The sequence below is a fragment of the Caloenas nicobarica genome, chromosome 6 (assembly GCF_036013445.1).
Source record: "Caloenas nicobarica isolate bCalNic1 chromosome 6, bCalNic1.hap1, whole genome shotgun sequence".
In the NCBI taxonomy this organism is placed as follows: Eukaryota; Metazoa; Chordata; class Aves; order Columbiformes; family Columbidae; genus Caloenas; species Caloenas nicobarica.
Window position 1 is genome coordinate 3,776,667 of NC_088250.1, and position 23,107 is coordinate 3,799,773.

Genomic DNA, 23,107 nt, shown 5'->3' on the forward strand with positions numbered 1-23,107 from the left:
TCTGGGGCCTTGTTTGTGAATCTCAATGGTTGTATTTGATGTCCTGATTCTTTGCTTGTCATCAAGAACAGATGTTCACAAAACAATGGACAGGCTGAATCAGGGAGGTAGGAATACCCTGTTGCTTTAATTTTCCCAAAATATTGTGGAAAGTTTCAAATGCAAATTGCTGTTGTGTTAATTTTATAGTAGAATGATTTGTTCTAATTAAAAATGTAAAGAAATGCTAAATACAAGGTATAGTAATCTACAAATTGTGATTCTAACTAATAGCTTTGGCTTTTTTAGAAACGCAGTTTGACACTCTAACCACATGTAAATGTTTCTTCACATCTAACACAGTCTTCAATTCTTGATATTTCGTTTTCAAAATATGTCTGATATGCATATATTTCAGAGATGATGAAACCGATTTTGTTTGCACAGTTTTGCTAATTAGGTTTACTGATGGATGTGAAACAGTGCTCCAACATTTTTGTCCTTAAAACCACCATGGAAATATCAATATGAGCAAGAATTATAGAAAAAACCCTCAAAAGATAAGTTAAATTGGAAAAAGAGTCCCTGGTCAATGCGATAAGGGCAGGGGTGAGGCAGCCCCCTTACTGTGCTGGTGTGAGTTCTCTCTTCTAATTTTTGTGTGTGTGTTGCACTGGTACGTAGGGACTCGGATGGAAAAGAAGATGCTTATTTGAGCTGGCAGTGCCCGATTGTCCAGCAGCATGTACACACACACTGCAAGAGGTTTCCTAGTTTGTTTTCCTCCCTCCCTCTTGAGGTTGTCCATTAGCCGCATGAGGAAAACCTGTTTGTCCATAAGAATATTTGAAGTGCGATGTGTGTTGTAAATGCTTCTCTCCTCTCAAAGTGTGTGCCTAGTTGTCTATTGTTATGTACTTCTGTGTAGGCCTTGGGCTTATGAAATCTTGACTGCTGGGAAGATGATTTTGGAAGCATGTTAGCGAGCTCTTGGTTTCTCTTCTGGCAGGAGGGCACCGTATACATTTTGGAGCTGTACTGTCTTTGTGCATTTGTATATAACTTCTGTACCTGCTGCTTTCAGGTGTTTCAGGGCCACCTAGACCGCTTGGCAGTGTCAACCATTCAAGCCCTCACTGCAGTCATGCACAAGTCTCCAGCTGCTAAGGTAACAGTATCTGTGAGAGGTCTGCTTGCAGGAGGCTTCTTGATCCTCTTCCCAGTTAGTGTTTTTATCACCATATCTTGATAAACCTTGCTAATGAAGATGTGCAGATTATGATCATGCATTCCTGCCAGATTGGAGTAGCTGATTAACATCCTTTATCCCTTTATATGTGTCCAAAGGCTGGACACTGACCCATCTTTCTATCAGAACTAGAAGGTCAGAGCGTTAATGGCAGTTGCAACCTGTGTAAAGGAATTACATGGTTACTTGCCCCAAGAACATGTGGGGTAGAATTAGTTTTTAGAAAAACTTCCTTAGAACACTTTCTAATTTTTGAAGTGTTTAGAATGGGTAGTTTTTAATCAAGCTGGTCTAGGAAAATCTTTCACTCGAAAATTAATGTCTGAATACTTCTAATTCTCAATGTAGTCATTTCATCCTGTAGTCTGCATTAGAAAATAAAGCTATTAGTATTTTGTGATTAAAATTAACATTTTACTTATACCAAAGGAATTATTTTATAGGTAATTATTAAAATGTAACTTTGATCTTTTGTTTGTCTGCATGCTGCAGTGAGATCCTTCTCACCTGCAGTATGCTGGACGTCACAAAGGGGACATTATCAAAAAGAGATTGCTAGCCTGTAAATGTCATTCTTGCATTCTAATTATTTTGTATCTAGTATTGTATTAAATTAGAAGCTGCTGCAGTAGACGAGCAATTTGTGTCCATTTTATTTGTTAGTGAGACTGGGATTTTTATCCTCAGGAGGTCTTCAAGGAGAGGATTGGTTATGCACACATATATGAGGTACTGAAATCACTGGGTCAGCCCTCACGGGAATTGCTGGAAGAACTCATGAATATGGTGAGACATGCTTGCTTTGAATGCTAAAATGCTTACATCTTTTCAATCTTACATCTTCTGGCGCTATTTTATTGTATTTCACGTCTGAGTTCTCTGCTGATTTTCAGGCTGTTGAAGGTGACCACATGGCTGTTGGGATGCTCGGCATTAGTAACGTCCAGCCCTTACTGCTGCTTATCCAGTGGCTTCCAGAACTAGAATCACATGACCTGCAGATTTTCATCTCAAATTGGTTGAGGCGAATCTGCTGTATTGACAGACAGAGTCGTGCCACGTGTGTCAATGCGAACATGGTCATCCGGATCATTGAGACGCTAAATTCCCACTCAGCGCTCCATTGTACTTGTGCAGAGAACTTGATTGCCCTTCTGGGCTCTTTGGGGAGCCAGTCAATGGGCTCAGAAGAACTGCTTCAACTCATACGGCTCCTGAGGACTGAGGAACCGAAACAAGCTCACCCTTACGTTGTTCCAGCGATGCGAGCCGTTCTGGCCATGGCGCGGAAGCAGGGCATGGCCAGTGCCTTGCAGTATTTCAACCTGAACCACAGCATGGCTGGAATTGCTGTTCCATCGATTCATAAGTGGCCAGGCTCTGCGTTTTCTTTCAACGCTTGGCTCTGCCTTGACCAGGACCGGGTGGACCCCGGCATGACCAGCAAAAGTGGCAAGAGGAAGCAACTCTATAGGTATAGTTACTATAACTACTTCAACAGCACATATCCGGGTAATCTGTTCCCTGTGGCATGTGGTACCCTATGACATGTGGTACTCCTGCTTATCTTCATAGAATGCAATATGTAGCGCTTAGTTTGTGAAAAGGAGCAGTGTCATCTGTCACCAAGGCTGTGGTACAGAAACAAGCTTGTAGCTTCTCAGTTTGTAATGCTTTTTTGTCTACAGTTTTAACTCCAAATTGTATTAAGGTTCATAGCTCAAACAAACAAAACAACAACCAAAGAAAAAAGCTAAAAAACCCGCACTCCAAAAGAGAGCAGCCTTCCCATTGTGTCCTGTAAAGGTAATGAAGTGTGTTTCCTATATTAGAGTGCAATAAAAGGACACCCTTATTTGCTTAAGTAGCAGACATTGGCATGGGTGGTTCTCGGTATAATTTAACTTTCTAGGTACTAACATTCAGCAGCAAACAAAATGTAGAAGGGGAGAATACCAGTTGAAGAATCTTTTGCTCCCTTCAGTCCATTTTACTGCACGGCAGTTTCAGGGGAAATGTTGAAGAATACAATCCCAGTCATAACAGAATTAGTATTTTCAAACCCCCTACGTCTCAGTGTTACTTCTGTTTATCAGTAACCACAGGGGCAGGTGGAGACCCCTTGGATTTGGTGGCTGCCCTGTGTGTTTGGATAGCACAGTCCCACTGCAGTTCTGAAGTAGGCTGTAGTTCTAGAAAATTGCGGTGAGATTGCCCTACAAAGTAAAAAAGCTATGATTGGATTTCAATGTGATGCTATTATACCAATAACTGACTGATTTTCTCTCATTTTATGTACAATTTTGAAGACATCATTCTAGTTTTGGGAATCTAAAACAGTAGCGTTTTGAAATTAATAATAATTTTAAAAGGAAATGTTTAAATATTCCAGTTTCAGCTTGAAATGCTAAGCACAGAAGTAAATTTAAATATTTAAAAATTGATCTAGCTAGTATGTTTTACAGTGTTTAACTGTAAGATAGCTTACATCTGTTGAGGTGTCTGTAATATTCATGCTCTGTGTGTGTGTATTTGTGGTTTTTATTGATAGATGCAGATATTTGATAATACAGTAGTTAAAGCACCCACTTTGAATACTGGTGCCTAAGGGTGTGTAGCACATTTTGATAGCAGTTCAAAATTTATATATTGTTTTTTGTACTCAAGTGCTTAAAAATTGGAAGGTTTCTCAATGTTGGCAGCTCTACCAGGGGGCTGTCAGACACAATTTCATTGGTAGAAAACAGCAGAGGTTGCGGACCAGTCTGTTTATTACAGTATTGTAGTTTCCAGAGTCTGCAGCGGGCAGGACTTTGCAGCAGAACCAGCTTGAGCTGTGTGGGTCAAACTGAAGCATTACTTGTTAGGACTGAGGTTATGTTCTCAAGTAAAAGATGGATGCTACGAGCTGCTCTGAGAGCTTTGTGGATCACCTTTTAGCCTGCGTATCCTGTGCCTTGGGGTCCCTTCTTATGAGGCAGTTCTTCATCTTGTTTTTTCTGGAATAATAGTAGGAGCCAGTCAAATAGTAAATATTGGACCAGTGACAAACGACTTAAGTTGGCTCGCTCCTTAGTGAATGTACTGTTAGGTGACTTCCAATAGTTTCAATGAAGTAAGTACTTGATTGTGTGTTTTGTTGTCTTTTTCTTTAGCTTTTTTACAGGAAGTGGTATGGGGTTTGAAGCATTTATTACATGCTCTGGGGTACTGGTGGTTGCAGTTTGCACGAAGAGGGAATATGCAACAGTGATGCTGCCTGACCATTGTTTTTTTGACTCTCTCTGGGTAAGATTTGATACTGAAAAACACTTTGTTCAGGATAGTGCTGATAGCTCAGAAGTCAAAGTTCTTTTTTTTTTTGGTTGTTTTACGAATGGTCTATTTTATTGTATTTAAGTAATTCATTGCATAAGAACAGAGAGAATCTCTAATAATGCAAGCAATTTCCATGTAGTTTAGTGATTGATTGAGCTGAGTTATGGCTATGTTATTAGGCATTTGTTATTGATAAGCTGGTTACAGCACTGTGCTTAGAGATTTTTTAACATGCAGAATTCTTTTATATTAAATTATAACAAGCATAGGTGGCTGTGGTGCTATATGATTTAATAAAATGTGCTACTTTGTTTCTTCCTTGCCTTGTTCCTTGCCCATACTTAAGCACTAATGTGAAAGAGCTGTCTCTCTTTCCCTTCAAAAACCTGTTTACATGTAAACTACTTTAAAATGGAAGCAACTGACAGGTGGTCTTATCACCTTGTTGGTGCTTTGGATTTATTCTCTTAAGTGATTTTCTCACCAGATTAGTAGAGCTGAAGTTGAATAGTTCCATACAGTCATTTCACTGCTTTATAATAATGACCTACTTACTTTATATTGCTTAACCAGCACAACGTAACTATTGTTCACATGCCTGGCAAGAGGCCCTTTGGTCAGAGCCTCGTGTACATCTACGTCAATGGGCAGCAGAAGGTCTCTGCCCCACTTCGATTCCCTGCCATGAATGAAGTAAGTTCAGCTTCTGAGTCATACCCTGTCCTGACGTGCTCTCGTGGAACACTGAGAACATAGTTGGCTTTTTTCATTTTGGAAATTGTGTAAGAGCTTAAGATAGCTTAGCCTACTGCTAATAAGCTACTGTTCAACTTTGGACAGTGTCCAGGGTATCAATTTGGAATATAACTAACCATTAATTAGTGCTCGGTTAGTCATCTCAGTTTAAAAAAAACCCAACAGATTACCTTGCTTAGATTGTGGCGTTTTCCCCAACATAGTTACTTGAGAATACTGACATAATTTATGATGGGTAATCATAACAAACCACACATCTGCCAGCAGGATTGATGTGACAGTACTCAATGAGGAATATTTCTTGTTGTTTTCAACAGTAATGTTTTTTCACTTGTATTTTCTGTATGTTCCCTTAATATCCTAATCTCATACCTGCTTTGTTAGTGGGATAAGCAGTTTACACGCAGTTAATCTAACCATTTTGAACGTGTCCTCATTTAGCCTAAAAAAGAAAAAAAAGCAAAGTATATGTCAAGTTATTTTTCTTTATAAGCATTGTCCATTCTTTTTTGTGGAACAAATACCATTTAACCTGGGCTACAACACTGAATGTTCTCTGTCTTTCATAAGTCCTAATTTGGTATTTGTTAAATATGTTGACCAAACACTTAAATTGGACATAATCATAGTAAAATCTGTATAACAATTAAAAAGTGAGTGTAAATGTAATTTCCATTGCGAGATAAAACTCTGGATTTGGCACTATAAACACCAAGGTAGTTAAAACCATGGCAAGTAAGGTTTATTTAGTTCGGGTTTACCAGAGATAGTCTTCAGATTTACTTTGTCGACTGTGGGGAAAAAAAAAAAAAGTTAGATTTACAGTATGTGTTTTGTTTTCTTTCTTCCATGTGTGACTTTCCAGTCTTTTACATCTTGCTGCATTGGTTCTGCTGGCCAAAGAACAACAACTCCTCCTCCATCTCAGATACCAGATCCGCCTTTTTCCTCCCCTGTACTGCCCCATCGGACGTCGCTTGGGGGCATTCTCTCTACTGGGAGTTGGGGTGGGATGCTTGGAAAACCAGAGCTCATCACCAAGATGATCTCAGCAGGGACTCAGGACAGTGAATGGGGATGTCCAACATCTTTGGAGGGCCAGCTTGGGTCAGTAATCATCTTTCATGAAGCACTGCAGCCTCCTCAGGTGAAAGCATTATATTTAGCAGGTGAGTGGTGATTGTACTGGTTTTTGTGGAATAAAAGGGATGAGTAATGGAGAAGAACCCATGGAGCTTTGCTCTATGTAGTCACATAAAAAGGTTACAATCCAGAAGAATTGCAGAGCTGACCTGAGTGAGAGCGCCTTATAACAAATAAGCTTAAAATGGAATGATAAATATTTTATTACTTTTATTTAAAGTGTTATGTTTGCAATAAGCTCATCTATCTATCATATGCACAGACCTGCCAAAATATTAACATTAGGTAGTATTTTCATTTTTAAGTTCTTAGTTTTTGCTACTGTTTGCCTACACTTGAGTTTACCATTGAGACTCTTTGAAGTATTGCCCTTGTTTTGATAGGCTGCTTACAGGTGATTTACGCTTGAGGATTTTTCCACAAGAATTAATTAATAATTAAGGGTTTATTTTTAAGAAATATTCTAATAAGCTCTGTTTTATAGTTCAAGGCGTTAAGCTATTAAATTTCATGACTTCAGGTTGTTAGAGATTAGCATGAAAACACTTCCATCATTTAAAGGAAATAGTTTGCATTACTAAACAAAAGCTATCTTGAAGATTACTCATTTTCTGGACATTCGGCCTTGATGACAGAGATTGGTGACAAATATGAGATAGATATTTGTAGAGACAGAAATACTAGAGCTGTTTGAATGTTAAAAAAAAAAAACAAAAAACAAAAAACAACCCAAACAAAACCCTTTGTATAGTTTAGGTATGGTTCAGAATGTCCTATGTGTTGCAACGAAGCATAGTAGTATAAAATCTGTGAATTAATGAACTGCATTAATATCCAGTGGATTCTTAAATATATATGTTATAAAGATATAATTGATGCATAATTTTATAGATATATATTTATATTTTAATAGGTCCAAACTGTTTAACTCCATGGAAGTCTCAAGAGGCTGAAGTAGCAGATCTCCCCAGTAAGGTGCTTCTTCATTATACACCAAAGGTATGAAATAATACATAGCTTCTCTGTGATTTCACGGCGTGCAGTAATTTCAGAATATGTTCTAGATGGTCTCTCTTTTTTTTTCTGTTGCTGTTTCATAGAACAGGTGAGCATACCATCTTTACACTGTGGTTATTATGGGAAGATAAAGAGCAGTGAGAACTTTCTTAACTGTAGTCTTGTGCAGAGATAGTAGATGTTTTTCTTGTTTGGCAAAAGAACAGAATTGTCTTGTATGATTGTGCATGTCGAATCTAAGATAATATATATATGAAGTTTCAAGGGTTCCAAATTGTTTAAATACTTCAATATCAACACTATGGCACTAACTTCCTGAAATGTATGATGTGTTATTCAGAAATCTTATGTGTTCAAGGACCCTTAACTTGTTTCCAAAATGATATTGTAGCCTCTTCGTTTGTTTAACAGGCCTGCAGAAACCCAATTTGTCTTGACCTGTCTGCAAATCTTTTACATGGAAGACTAACTGGAAACAAAGTAGTAAACTGGGACATCAAGGTAAATGCATACTGAAGAAGCAGAACCTGATGTAAATATGGCAGTAGAAGTTGTATATGTTCATCTAACTTTTGGAATGCTGGAAGTTATTATCATACTGCAAATGACATTTAGCAGACACAGCATGTTTTTGTAATGGGCGTGAATGGGTTAGTGCTGTAGCTGGAGTAATATTACACTTATTGAGAACTTACAGGTGCTACTGCTCTTAATGTCACAGATAATGCATTGAGATATTTTTAGTAGCTGACTACTCTTCATAATCTATTCAATGTGTGTTGCGTATTGAAAGCATTTTATCATCTCTAGGGAGTTCTGTCATGGTTTTCTTGCAGTCTTAAAGTCTGAATTAGATTAAGATTAATGGGGTTAAGTTAACACTTAGGACTTCTGCTGTGTTAGACGTATAAAAAAATATTATTGAATTGCAGATGACAAGGTCTGGAGTTAAAATAGTACAAGAATCTAGCATTTTTTAAAGAGATAAATTAATCTAGTTATCTTATTTACTTTTGGTTTTGGGTTGGCTGGACTAGGTGATCTCACAGTCCAAAAGCCTCACTTCAGAGAAAACAACAAGTATTCACTGAAGTGCTGGACCTTATTCTGTCTCTGTACACTAATTGTCCAATATTTTTTCCTTATTATTGGGTACATTGGGATATCTGATTCTTACAAGCTATGCAAATCATCTTTGTTTAACTTTCTCTAGCAGTTGTAATCACAGGAATACTACTATATTAGTATTGGAGCTTAAGAATTAACATTTTCTGGCTAAACCTGCTTATAGTCTCCTGCTCAAACATTCTATTATAGCAAAACTGTCCTATATTTTGATTTTTGTTTTCTTAACCAACACATAAGGTCCTTATGTCCTTCTGATAAATCAGTTAATTTCTTAGTCTCTTGCCACTGACAGTTCCAATCTGACTTTATACTATAGAATTAAAACTCACAATTTTTCAAACTGAACGCTGCCAATGAGATTTAGTATTAGTGGTTTAGACTTTCTTGGTGCTCCACAAACAGAACACCATTTAGGCAAGTTACACGTCCATTAGATGTCTTCTGTGTAAAATAGCAAATAGTCTCTACTTGCTAGTTCATGGAGAAGAGGAGGAAACCATGAAATGCACTCCAGCTTAATAAATAGCGCCGTGTACCTGTCTGCTTATTTGTTCCCTGATCGCTAGCACAAATTAATATCAAAAATCAGTCAGACTTAGCTCTGTTATATGCAGCATCAGAGTTTGATCCAGAAACAGTGGCATGAATAAGAGTTTATTTCTTTTAAATTTAGGTAGAATACATCCAATTCTGTTTTATGGGCAGAATCTTTGATTAAGGGCTCCTAGCTTTAAGAAAAAATAAAATCCAAAGTCTAAGTGTAGAAAACTTGACAGTAGAATACCACTTTTTTTTTCTTTAAGGAAAAATGTATGTACAAATAAATATGAGCTACTTTTTTAAAATTTAAAAACAGCGAATAATCTACTCTACTAGCAAACTAATTAGTGAGGAAATATTGTTGGAACTACACTGTGCATATGCTGATTTACAGAGATTAATGTTAACAAAATTCAGACTCTCGCTAGTCAATTTTGCCATGATACAAACAGTTTGAAAAGACCGAAATTTGTTCTCTTCACTCAGTAGTGGGAAGAGGGGCGGGTGAGGAGTGCTTGTATCTCTAGCTCTATATTGTGAATCGAAGTCCTAGGAGAATCATTCATTAACAAACGTGGTGGGGTTTAGCACCCTCTTGAGGAGAAAACCCAAGAGCTGATCAGGAGCTGGTGAGGAGACAGATCCGGGCAGCCCAGAAGGTGCAGTTACTGCCGTCTTATGATTCAGACAAGTTCTGGTTTCCAGCTTTAAGTTGATTTCTGTTTCCAAAAGCTGCAGGTCTGTGGTGCCTCTTGTTTTGCTCAACAAACATATAAACCTTCATCCTTGAGATAAATTTTGTGGATTTAAAAAACTTCCTTAATTTAACTGTTCAGTGTTGTTAAATTTACCTTAATAAACTGGATGGAGAGGGGGCATCATAAAGACACATGGAGCAGAGTAACAATTGGAAAAGTAGAAAACAACAGAGAAGAAAAGGATTGATTTCTCCACTTGTCCCAAACATTTCTGACTAGAAAGCAGAATGATATCCCACGTTAATAGACTGGCTTATAGGATACTGACATTTTTTGGCTGTTGAAGTTTTACTACACAATAGTTTTCATGGGACGAAGCTGGATGATTGAATAGGTGCCTGTGGCTGGCTTGCTGAGACCCTGATTTTCTAAGCGGCATTGTGAATTGCTTCTAGAAATCTTGTGATTTGAGTATGTTCTACCTTACCGTAAGAAGCATTGTTTGAAGTCTCGTGCTATTTCTGCTTGTGAGGAAGGGAGAAGAGAGGGGCTTTAGGAGAGCTGAATTTTAAAAAGGGGCTTAGAATTGAGGTATGTGTAAAGTTACTTCAAAAAAATAATTATTTTTTTAACTGCCTTATGTTGAAATCTTGCAGGAATATGATTAAAGCACAGATGTGTATAATCTTTTCTTACTGCGTGCTGCGAGTAACTTAGAAATCAGAAAAATACGTTCTTCCTGGTTTTCAGATATATTTAGCAGAAGATTCTTCGTAAGATTTGTATCCTTCAGTTTCTCATGTTTATGTGGGAGGAGGAGGAAGGAAATGTAAAAATGCACTCTTAAAACAAGAGCTGACAGGAAGGCGTGTGTGATTGCAGTGTCTAAAACTTGGGCAACTCTGTTGTTAAATACAGTGTTTCGAAGGAGTTTCAAAGTGGCATGTGAAACGTGATTAATTTGTGAGCACCTAAGTTTCCTTGTATTTGGAGGAAATTTCTGTTACCTAGTTTATGGGATTTCATTTATGCTGATGTTTTACCTCCTTTTTCTCTTGATTTAGGATATGATCAACTGTATCGGTGGAATAAACGTGCTGTTTCCACTGCTGGAGCAGATCAGTTTTCTTGGTGGGCCGATACCTGAGAAGTCTGAAGGGGAAACTCTCCCTCCAGAACTACTTACTCCTGTAGAGGGAGACTGGGTGGTGACGCCATCCACAAAGGCATCAGGTGGGCAAGTACAGCTGAACCAAAAGAATTTTTAAGCTTGATTTTAAAAGTCTTTCTGTGAATGACAGAAAGCTGTTTTATTATATGCTGGCTTTTCCAGTGTCTCTATGTAAAGCTGAAAGGCTCTTTCTGTTCCTGGGTATCTGACATGGCTGCTGAATATCAGGAGTTCAGCACGATGTAAAATTAACTTACTAGCATATTTCAAATATAGTTATATTTAATAGCATATTTTTTTCTTTTCATAGTTTACTATTACATTAGTGCAAAAGTATGCAGGTTTAAAATTGCTGTTCTGAAAAGTTTGTTCTGATTATTTTGAGAAATTATATTTGATGTGAAGCCTACCAATACCAATAGTAGGAGCTTTCCTACAACTTGAGTGCTAGGTCCAAGAGCCACACAAAGACTTAGCAGCATCAGAACAGTACTGTTTAGCCTTTAGCCAAACTTTTATTTTCTTAGGAAAATGTTCAGATGCCTACCCCTTCCACACACAGTCAGATTTTTAGTATTAAATTTTTTTTAAAATGAAAAGGAAGCTTTAAGAATAGATTCTTTAAAACTGTCCTAATACTGAGAATGAACTTTCATCTTAACAGAAACCACTGGGAAATCAAACCTTGCAAAGAGACCCAGCATTTTTTTGTTTCAAATATTAAGTGGCGAAGTAAAGTAAATAAAATATTTTTCTGTCTGTCACTTAATTTTTTGCATGTCATGGCTAGAAAGTGTCAGTTTGCAACTACAGAGGAAGAATAACTGCAGCATCTGTAAAGGATTGTAACTGAAAGAGAAGTTTGTCTGTAACCTACAGCCAGATGGATAAAGCAACTTAAGTCAGGACTGGGGTCACTTTGTTCTGGAGTGGCATGGAATGTCTATGATTCTGCACTGGAAAAATGCAAATACAACCTACAGCTAGGGAATGAACAGAAAAAGAGTTGAAACATTCAGGAAATAGTGAGGAATACAAACTCTTGATTTTACTTCTTCCCCTCTACTTTTATGCGGTGGTCCAACAATAAACCATGAGGCTTTTGCTACGGTTGTGTTTTGCAGAAGCACGCCTGGAGAAGAACGTTGTTGCAACTTTCATCTTGATGATAAAACACTTTCTTCAGAGACACCATGTCAATCAAGAAAATCTCATCCACTCCCATGGAGTTGCTACCCTAGGAGCCTTGTTACAGAAGGTGAGCACATTTGAGCAACATCCTTTAGGAATGAAAGTTAGGGATGAGGTCCTGATTACTTGGAAAAGTTCTTAGTTTGGCCAGGATGTGAGGGTCTTCAAAAAGGTCTCGTTAGTACATGCTTTTCTTTCTCATGTTTCTGAAAACAAAAAGATGCAAGGAGCTGGTCTTGATCTACAAAGTGAAACAGGGTGTTTTGTCTTTTTTTTAATGTTCTGCTTTTTTGTTATAGATACTTTGTTGTATGATTCTTCAAACTACACTGGGTTTGTGTTTACTGAATTGCTTTAACGGAAGAAGACATTACTGTAGAAGACAAAGAATCTCAAAATTTTGGCTTAAAAAAATGAAGTTTGTTAGGAGATTCAATATTTGGAGTGCTAACAGCTGCTGTTATTTTGAAAGGTGCCAAGCAACTTAATGGATGTGAATGTACTGATGGCTGTGCAGTTGCTGATAGAACAAGTTTCAGTAGAAAAGAACATGCAGCTTTTGCAGCAGATGTATCAGCACTTGCTTTTTGACTTCAGTATCTGGAACAGCGGGGACTTCCCCTTCAGAATTGGTGAGCTCTGGGACTTGGGCAACTGTGCAAAGACACGGTACCCTTCACTTGACATAAACCTTCATCTAGGTTCTAATAGAAAACTTTATATTGTAGGGCATATACAATATCTTTCTACGATCATCAAAGACAGCAGAAGAGTCTTCAGAAGGAAATATGGTGTGCAGTTTCTTCTAGACACACTCAGGATTTATTATGGGTATGAGTTTTACCTCTTCCTAACTCCTCCTCATTTTATTGTATGTAGATATTGTTTGTTTTGTTTGGGTTTTTTGTTTGGTTTGGTTTTTGTTTTGTTTTGGGGGGATTTTTGTTTGTTTGATTTGGTTTTTGTTGGTTTTGGGGGGAGGGAGGGTTGTTTTGTTTGGGGTTTTGTTTTGTTTGTTTGTTTTTTCCCCAACATGCTAGTGAGCAAATAAATAAATAAAACTGCAGGTTGGCTTTTGATAGTTGATTTAACTTTCAAAATTGCATTTTTAAAAATTTTTTCCATTTGGTTTCCTACTTTTCCATGACTTTAATTTTTATGATAGGCTTATATAAAATGTATGTCAATGACACTAGAAACGCTTGGAAAGGTTGTTAAAATTACAAAATGGAAGGACTTGTTATCAACAATGCAAATTAAGTCATAGATCATTACCATTATGAAAAGAGAGGGTGTTTATCATTTTAAGCTATTCTTTTTTTTTTATAGCCTTATAGAATTTGAAGTAGGACTTTTTTAGGAATTTGAAATTTTAGCTTCAGTCTTGGTGATTTCTGTCTGTGTCTGTATGAATGTAATTATGTCACTGAGAAAGACTGGCTAGAGACCTTGCTCTTTGCTTTAGAGGGTCAGGGTGGGGGGGACCTGAAATCCTGCCCTGTATCCAGGTGAGTGCAAGTCTACATTTCTGGGCTTTGTAGACTTGGTAAGTCTCATCTACTCTTTCTTATTACTGTTCGTTTGCCTTACTTCAGTAAAAATTGGTAACCTGTGCCATGATATCTGGGTAGGTGAAAAATCAGGAAACTAGGACAATGAAATTGCTGTTAATGAGGCATGAAGAACTTTCTCCGGTTGCTTTTCCTGTCTGTCGTGTATAGCAGTGGCTGTAAAGATGGTGATTTGGCTCCTGACGACCTGAGAACAATACGGATGTCCCTCTATGGACTGATCAGGTATTTCCTGAGCAAAGGTGGAACACATGAAGAAATACAGAGCATCGTAGGATACATAGCTGCCACCACTGAAGAGGAGCAGGTATCCAATATGGTCTAAATTAGTAGTTTAAACTGTACATATTTTGGTTTTGTTTCTTGGTGTTTAGAAATCTTGTGTCTGGTGTGCTTGAAAGAGGGGGAAACAAAAAAGAAAAAGACCACAAGCAAAGTGTTATTTGATGCTGAGGCAGGTTATAGGAGCACACTCGAAACCTGACGGTGCTCTGCAGATGGCCATACCTTACAGGTTATTTTTTTTCCATGAAAAGGGCAGAAAGGACATGATATGTAATACTGCCATTAGAAAAATTCTCTTAATTTACTAAACCAAATTAACTGGACTTCAACTCATCAGAAGTTGTAATGATGTGGTTTTTATTTTGTAAATGCCAACTGAACTTGAACTCTAATTACAGTTTGGTAAGGTGTTCTATATAGAGAAAAAAATGTATCAAAAAAAATCTAAATACAGTAATATTGAGTAGTCAAAATGTCTATTTTGTAAGAAGCCAAGGGTAAAATTTCAAAGCCAAGAAAATTTCCCCCAAACGGAGCATGCAGACTGAATGAGCTGTGGATTAATTTAGTTGTCTTAATTTTGTAGCTCTGTGGAATTCTGGACATTCTCTTCAGTCTACTTCATTCCAGCCCGACCCCAGACCAGCTTTTTTTATTGCTTTTTGAACCAGGGAATGCTGATATTCTTTACGCTCTGCTACTGCATCAAAGATACTCTGACAAGCTTAGAGAACTTGTTTTCAAGGTAATTAATTGAATTATATGTTCTTAAATCGATCAATTGAACATAAATTTGTATTTTTTTCTGTAGTCTGACACCGCAGAAGTGCATGCAATTGCAAAGATACCCATCCTCCAAGTTTTAACTTTTTCTTTTCTGTTCTGTTAGCTAGATGTTATTGTTTACTGCCATAGTCGCAGTGGAATTAGTGTTCTCTTGAAGTACTGAGATCTTTAAAAAAAAAGTCCACTTTGCTTGAGTTAGCTTACAAAGTAAACTTAAAAAACAGTGGACCAGCATGTTATATCATACATATTAAGTTGAAGAGGTCTGGATGCTCCCTTGTGTTTATTTTGCATTTGTGTGTGCTTTTTCTTGCAGATTGTGGAAGAGATGCTGAAATGTACTAAAGTTTATGAACGTAGTAAGCACCGAATGAGACTCAGGGAGGTGGGGTACTCTGGACTGGGGCTCCTTCTGAATGAATCGGCGGTTACTGTTTCTCTTATTAAAAACCTTCTTAACCAAGTTCTGTATGCAGGTAATTGGTAGGTGTTGTGTCTACCGTTAGTAAACTCCTGCTGCGCAGAGGCAATCTTATTGATTTTGTTTGTTTGTGCTTTGTTTTGTGTTGTTTTCAAGGAAAACCAGAGCTGTTACTTTACAGAGCATTTCTATTCAAGGTTCCCATTAGTCTCAGCTAACATTGTGTTAGTTCCCTGAAGTTTGTTCCCTTTACTACCCCTGAATGTAGGGATGACCTCCAAGGCAATTTTTAATATTTAGCTGTCACATTCTCTTGCATGATATCATTTGTGTTGTTTTTTCTTTCTCCCCTACAGATCCTGCTGTGAATTATAAAGATCTCCTAGCTGTAGTGTACCTGGCTCATAGATCAGATATAAACATGAGAGTGGTCATCTGCAGAAAGGTTAGTTGTCTTCATTAAATCCGGAAGCTGTACAGTGTGATATCCCAATTATTCGAGGCTTTATTTGTTGCTACTGCTTTCTTTAGCAATGATTTACCTTAAAAATGAAGCCCATCTGTCACTTAATGTTGAATTTTGTGTATCCAAGTCCTTTTAAAAACTGAAACACAAAGCAAAGCCTCTGTCATGATTCTCAAATAGCTGTATTTTCTACAAGTTAGAGATTGTAGGCTCCTTGAGATACTGAGTTTTCTCAAAGGATGCTTAAGACCATGCTCAAAGTTTTGTATCCTTAATATGGTTTTTTGAAATAACATATTATGGCTCAAAAGAGTGGTTGTGGCTGCAGGGAAGAGATAGGGAAGAAGCAGCGACTTTTTCTAAACCAAGCTTTCTCTGGTTTTTATCACTGAAATTAGTAGTAGTGAATGTAGCTGTAAGGCACTATATTGTCTATTAAGGTTTCTCAAAGTGAAAAAAGTGAAATTATAATATACATTATCGGAAAGCTATTAATACTGCAGCTTTCTTAATTTTATCTATTGAATAGTTCATAATCAAGCATATTTTCTGGTCTACATTTTCTTTTTTTTTTTTTTGTAGACTAGTGGCTGAATTAGGCTTATTTGTTGTGATAACTGGCTTGCTGGAATTGGTGCAGAAGAGTGGCTGAAATATGAGGACTTAGCAATATGCTTTGGAAGCTTTTCTTCCCTACTCCTGAAAAATTTTTCTTTTTCCTTTTTTTCTCAAACATGTATATTTCTAATGAGAAAAATTATTTTATGGCTTGTTTGCTTATTGCTAACCTATTGTGGCTCTTTTACAAGGTTCTAAAAAAAGGCAAAAAGTTGTAGATTGTAAAATGTCTAATTGAAAAGCTAGAATGAATGCAGTTACACACCAAAATTAATGTGTAATTATGGGATATCTTCTCCTATCCTCAGGTTTTGCACCTTTTGCATTCCCAGTTGGATGCAGCACAGCAGATTTCTCAGCAGCTGGGCTGGCAGGACACTTTGGTTCGACTATTCCTGAAAGAAAACTCAGAGGTCCAGATTGGCTTGAAAGAGAGCAGGGCTGATTCCTCAATGGAAGAGGAAAAAAAGCCTTCTCCTGAAGAGCTTCAGAAACATCAACCTGATAAGACAGAGGGAGACAGAACCGGCAGCTTTGCATGTGTTAATGGCCTGTTTGATCAGTGGAGTTTAGAAGACACCAAATCCCTGGATGTCCCTGCTCATTTCTCTGTCATGCCACTGGAAGACGCATCCACAGCAGAGATGTCTTTTAGGCTGGAGGACCGGGAAGAATTGTGGCACAGCAATCCTTCACATTTGAGCTTAGATCTGTCCAGTGTTGACTCTTACGAACTGGCGGATGTTGCAAATCGGCTGACAGACAGCCAGCCCAGCACACCCTCACCCATAGAGAACACAAAGTCGTTCTCTGGGCAGCCTGACAAAGAGCTGGCTGTTACAAATGATGTGGGCTTCGCCGCCGATCTTTCTTTATTTGAAAACCAAGGAGTAAGTAATGCACTCTCTATGTGGTTAATTTTTCCAAATGTCTGCAATTGCTTTTTATTTTTCTAATCATCTCCCTAATGCATAATTATTGTCTTTTTTCCCCCCTCCTATCTTCCAACAGAAAAGCAAACAATATAGCTATTTTATAGAGTAGGGGTACTTCCTTTTGTAACATGTCTCCTTTTATGGTTCTCTGGTTGGAATAGCTTGATGTTAAAACAAAGAAAAAAACTACAGACTCCCCCCTCCTTCTATATTTCAACATCTTTTATCTTCCAGAGGAGGCATAGAGCAGACTAAAGGTCAGGTTGAAATAATGATGTAGGAATCAAGTCAGCATGTATTACAACATACAAGCAAGCCACGGTCTCTTATCTTTGTATTTTCATGTATGTAGCAATTGGACTTTAGACTGCAGAGTTTTCAGAAACACCGAAGCGTGCAAACGTAGACTGTGATGAAGGAGAAATGTTTTGAAGGTTTTCTAGACTAGAAGGGCTGTAAATATTTCTGTTCTTTTGTAGGGGAGTGATAGTGAACTCATACAGTTACTTACAGACATCCTACTGTGTATAATGTGGAAAGGCATTGAAAAATCTGATGCTGCTGCTTGGATTGAGAGAGGACAGGTGTTTTCTGCACTGACCAAACTGGGCGTGTCTAATGAATTGCTGCAACCTTCTGATGAAATAAAACTCAAGTGAGTGTCCAGTTCAAGGACGGGTTGTTTCATCTCTTTAGAGGGAAAATAGGGAAAGTAAGGGGCTTTAGTGAAGCTGGGAAGGGGTGGGTGTTTCGCAACAAGATGTACTTTTCTTCGCATACTGTCAGAAGTATATTCTGCTACCTATTTAGTAGTGACACACAGCCATAAGTTTTGAAAATGTATTGCTGGTTTTGTGAGCTTTTCAAAATCTTACCTCATTGGCTTATCGAGAAGATGACAGTTATGTCACTGCAGACTAAGAGGCTCAATTAAATACTTAATTGGATTTTTGTTTTTTAGGCCACTTACACTTAGAACATGTAATAATTACTTTGGGATTTTGTTTTCCATGCAGCTTGCTGGAGAAGATGCTAGAATGGTCAGTCACTGACAACAGAGATTCAAAAGCTCTCCCTGCACATGCTGAAAATGCCTTCATGCTCTTGCTAATTGTACAAGATTTCCTGCAGGCAGAAGGACTAGTTAATTCAAATTTATGGACAGAAAAGGTACAGTAACTGCATAATGGAAGTACTGTATATAGGCTGAAATAGTACTGAAAAAGTTGTCAGCTTGGATACTGTCATTTCTTCTAGGCTTGTTTTTAAATGATAGATAGTACAGAGTAAGTGTCTGCAGTGGAATGAATTAGATTGCCCCTTAAGGAGTAAAAAAGCATGAATACGTACTACAAGAAATATAGTTAATTTTGCAAATGAAATAGGCCTATAAGTGGTACTCTTTATTGAAGATCCAGGTATTTTCACACTGGAGAAATATTTAGAAAATGTAGGAGCTAATGAAACAGTGTCAGTTGTAGCCCACATTTTGCACCATTTATCAGCATGTATGATGCATTGTGTGTGTCCTGAATAAAAAACCAGCCAAAACTCTGCTCTCAGTGGCAAGCTGAGAAGTGTCACTTCTGGGCTTTGACCCATATTGGAAGTTCAGCATAATTTTGTGCATATATATGCAAATAGCTCAATTTTCTATGTCAGAGTCAGAAACGTGAGGTTTGTGGAAGAAAATTACTAGTCAACGCAATAAGTAGTAATGTAAAGGAGCTTTCTGCCATCTGGCTATTTCTCCTGCCTTTTAGACTCCCATCATTTGCCTCAACATTTGTGTCATTTCTGGCAGTGGTCTTGTTTCCTTCGCTGAGTTGTCATTGTCATCTGTTGTGATCTAGCTTCGTGAAATCTAATGAGAAACGAGATCTGAACTTTGGAGTAATGAGAGCTGTGCTTATTGCCAAGTCTGAATTGAAAATAACAGTACTTTCATAAATTATCTTCCCCTGTGCCTGGGGAGAATTTAATACACTGTAATATTCTAAGCAGGGCAACCTTCAGTCTGCCACAGAAGCATTCCTGTGATTCTGTGGCTTAACAGAAGAATTCTTTTACATTTCAGTAATTTATTAGGGAATGTATGAAGGTATAGTGGTTTTAAGCAAACACATCTGGATAGTGAAATGTGCCATTTACCTGAAAAACCTACCCTAGTGTAGAAATACTGACAGAAAGGATTGCCTCCTATATTTTTTTTATTTTTTAAAAGACATTTATAGCTTGTTACAAAGTTTCAAGTGTTTCACTAAATCAGATATTCATGAAAGAAGCCTTGTTTTCCTTCTCAGGGCACAGTGTGTATTGCTATTGCTGGTAAATCATACTAGCATTACAGTCAAATAATTTAAAATACAAAGCAAAAGAATAAAGTCCTATATATACTGAACGCAGAAATTGCAAGTTGGTGTGGTGTCTGTGCTATTTAATAATAGTGTCTTTTCGATTGTAGAAATCCTGCTTCTGGAGTCTTTAACTTTTCTAAGGAAATGACATTTACTGGACATGAATTATAGGAAAAAACATAAGCATATATACCATATGCTGGTTTTGGCTTTATTCAGGGGAGACACTTAAGTTAACATATGGGGCTAGAGATATTTTTTTTTTTTTTTTTTTTGTAGTCAGGAATAGTTTCCAATTACTGGTTTAACTGCAGTGTTCTGGGGTAATTTTCTGGGTTTGGGTAGGTTAGAACCGTGAACACAGTTTCTTCTTCAGCTAGTCGAAATTATTGTGTCTCCAGCTGGAGTAGCTGTTGTGAATTTTATTTCACGCCAATCTGTTTTTACGATAGCTCTTGGAAGAACTGGTGACTCTCATGGACAGCCTGTCCGTCTGGTACTCTGCTGGCCCAGAGGCAAACAGGCTTTCACAGGTACAAGTCCGGTTGCTCCTCGGATTCATTGCACAAGATAACTTACAGGTTTGTGGCAAATTCCTACTAGTGGTGCTGTGTTTTAAGTGCATGTTCGATGTAACCGTTGTGGTTTATGGGGGAGCTGCTCATCTAGTGAGCAGACTGATGGCAGTTCTTCATCCTTGTACAGGGAAGATGTTTGTCTTGATTCTTACCATTTGCAAATTTACAGTCTTGCCAGCGTGCGCCTTCGGAGCATGAGAAAGAGGTAGAGGCCAAGCTGTTGGAAGCTGGGACTATGTAGGCACTAGTGGCAGTAAGATAGCAATTCTGATTGTGACTTTTTGTTTCTACCATAAAATACATCTATTAGTGGTTTGGGGTTTATGTATTTTAACTGCACATGAACCTGGCCTGTTCTGCCAAATCAACATTTGGGAAAAAGGCAGCAGAGCTGTGCCTGGAATGAGCCCTTCAGAAAAGCCAGGCTTGTTAGTTTGTGTGTAGGATTGTCTTAATGCAGCTGTTTGTGGTTGCCGTGGACTCAGGTTGGGTCCATCACAGGATGGATAATTGACCGGTGTCCATATTTGATGGATATGTGCCTTAGGCTTCCCGGGATGCAGCCAGAGTATGTACATTTTCCTGTGCTCGAAATTACTATTTTGAGTATTGCATTCATTTTTTGTTTTTTTTCTGTGTAGGTCTGTGCTATGGCAGCAGCCAAACTAAACACGCTTCTTCAGACCAAAGTAGTTGAGAGCCAGCCTGAAGCGTGCTACATCCTGGGGAAGCTGGAAGGCATCTTGAGTAGATCAATTGAAAAGAAGACAGAAACTTACTCATTTTTGATTCCTCTTGTTCGGACATTGGTATCCAAGATTTATGAACTTCTTTTCATGAACCTGCATCTCCCTTCGTTGCCTCCTACCAATGGCAGCCCATCTTTCTTTGAGGATTTTCAAGAATACTGCAGCTCTGCTGAGTGGCAAGTGTATATTGACAAATATGTAAGTAGTAGATTATTTTCCATCATTTTCCCTCTCTTTTTAGCCATGAAAGCAGAGGAACTCATTCAGAAATCACATTGTGCTTTTTGTTTTGCTGGAACCAGATTATTCCAAATATGAAGCAGTATGAAGAGAACTCATTCAGACATGATCATGAGCAGATGGCACTTTATTGGAAGGATTGTTATGAAGCATTTATGGTGAACATGCACAAGCGAGACCGGGAGAGAGGAGAGAGTAAGCTTAAATTTCAGGTAAGGTTTTGAGAGAGTGCAAGTTTCTCTTAGAACTATCTTGGGAGTTGCCTTCTAAAAGATGGAGAAACTGAATTCCAGGATGCTCCAATTCAAGTGATTGCAGGCAGGTTGATTGTTTTAAGATTTTATGGGCAATGTGACTCGATACACTTGTAGGATATGCTTTTTAATTCTGTTCTTTCTATTTAAGAATCTTATCTGTAAGCAGAGTTATGTAGGGACATGAGGCCTTTCTCGTAGTGCAGCAACCTGGAATTATGCTCAGATATAAGCTGCATGTTCTTTTACTTTGTTTTGAATTATTAAAATCTCTTTTCCATTATGAGTCAGTGTGTGTGGTGTGTGTGTGTGTTTTGTTTTGTGTGGGTTTTTGTTGGTTTTGTTTCATTTTTGTTTGTGTTTTTTGTTGTTGTTTTTGGTGGTGGTGGTTGTTGTTTACCCTACTTCAATACAATGAAAGTGTTTAAAATAACGAACAACTCTTATTTAACATTTGGAAAAACTGTTTCTCAACTGACCTTTCTGTATAAGGACCAGACTCAGTTTAAGCATATAATTAACCAGTAGTTACAGCAAATATCATAGCTAAATTACATTTCTCTTGTTTTCTCTTTGTCTTCTTAATAAGGATCCTTATAGTAAGTCATCTTTTATTCAAGTAGCTAAAGGAAGAATAGAATAGAAGTCACATTCTAGAACAGGAGTTTAAAGAAAAATCCTACCTATTAACAATAGGATTCCCATACTGATCAGTTTTCTGATGATGAAAAATTGTTTTCATATGGATTCAGCATTGATAATGCTTTCTTCACATCTTTAAGTCAAAGTTTGGTGCCATTTCTTCCAGCACTAAGCTTTTTAAGATTTCTCTTGTAAGCATCGCCTTAAATTTTCAGAAATGTTTACCGCTTAGCTTTTGTTGTTCCTCCTTAATTTATGAGAATTCTTGCAAGCCACAAAACTGTGTTTTTGAAGGTCAGAGTTATTTCAGTGCTAGATCTGCTTTTAATGGTCTTTCAGGAGCATTTTGTGGAACCGTTCAGCAGAAAGGCTCGACAGGAAAATCTGCGCTACAACAGTATGTTAAAGCAACTTCACAGTCAACACACAGCTAGTCTGAGACAGTGGAGAGCAGCCCAGCTCTACCTGCTCTCTGAACGTGGCCCTTGGGCTGAAATGTAAGGAGTTCTTAAATCAAACTGTATATGATACTTAAAAGGAATTCACTCACATGACTAACTTACTGTTTCATGTGAACCTTGGCAAATTGACTCCGATAACAATTCTTCAGATGTAAAGTTAATACTCAGTGCATCTTTTATAATGTTTTCTGCATTTAGTTATCAAAATGCAAAGTTTGAAGCATAGTGCTGAGGTAGCTTTCTGGATACTCTTGCCAAGTGACAAAAAAAATTAGTTATCAATGAAGTGATTGCAAAAACTTTTTGAGAGATCCTGCAGATTGGTGCTTCTGTTGGAAAAGAGAGAACAGACTTGTAATAAAGACTTTGAGTTCTTATGCGTTAAGCTGATTTCAGTTTAAAAGAATAATAATAATAACAGAAAATAAATACTGTTTGCAAAGTACTTTAGGTTGATCAGAGCTGCAAGATGAAATATAAAATTAAAATGCAGTTTATTGCTTTTCTGTTTTACAGTGTACAAGTGGATCACCAGTATTTTTCTAAATATGTAC

At 37.7% G+C, this 23,107-nt stretch overlaps 1 protein-coding gene across 6 annotated transcripts in view; it reads left to right on the forward strand.

Moving 5' to 3' along the window:
• Positions 1–23,107, forward strand: part of NBEAL1 (neurobeachin like 1) — a 79,442-nt gene that overhangs the window by 32,627 nt on the left and 23,708 nt on the right. For 5 of the 6 annotated variants that reach the window (XM_065638175.1, XM_065638177.1, XM_065638174.1 and 2 more), the window contains 23 exons: positions 1,064–1,147; positions 1,916–2,014; positions 2,122–2,702; positions 4,384–4,516; positions 5,120–5,239; positions 6,168–6,471; positions 7,359–7,444; positions 7,874–7,963; positions 10,893–11,061; positions 12,124–12,257; positions 12,663–12,822; positions 12,919–13,021; positions 13,912–14,068; positions 14,633–14,791; positions 15,149–15,308; positions 15,610–15,698; positions 16,646–17,227; positions 17,752–17,927; positions 18,289–18,442; positions 20,082–20,210; positions 20,849–21,154; positions 21,259–21,408; positions 22,432–22,589. In XM_065638175.1, coding sequence (XP_065494247.1) covers positions 1,064–1,147; positions 1,916–2,014; positions 2,122–2,702; positions 4,384–4,516; positions 5,120–5,239; positions 6,168–6,471; positions 7,359–7,444; positions 7,874–7,963; positions 10,893–11,061; positions 12,124–12,257; positions 12,663–12,822; positions 12,919–13,021; positions 13,912–14,068; positions 14,633–14,791; positions 15,149–15,308; positions 15,610–15,698; positions 16,646–17,227; positions 17,752–17,927; positions 18,289–18,442; positions 20,082–20,210; positions 20,849–21,154; positions 21,259–21,408; positions 22,432–22,589 — 4,283 coding nt within the window. The remainder of the gene's footprint in view (positions 1–1,063; positions 1,148–1,915; positions 2,015–2,121; positions 2,703–4,383; positions 4,517–5,119; positions 5,240–6,167; positions 6,472–7,358; positions 7,445–7,873; positions 7,964–10,892; positions 11,062–12,123; positions 12,258–12,662; positions 12,823–12,918; positions 13,022–13,911; positions 14,069–14,632; positions 14,792–15,148; positions 15,309–15,609; positions 15,699–16,645; positions 17,228–17,751; positions 17,928–18,288; positions 18,443–20,081; positions 20,211–20,848; positions 21,155–21,258; positions 21,409–22,431; positions 22,590–23,107) is intronic. The other variant, XM_065638178.1, reaches the window with a different exon arrangement.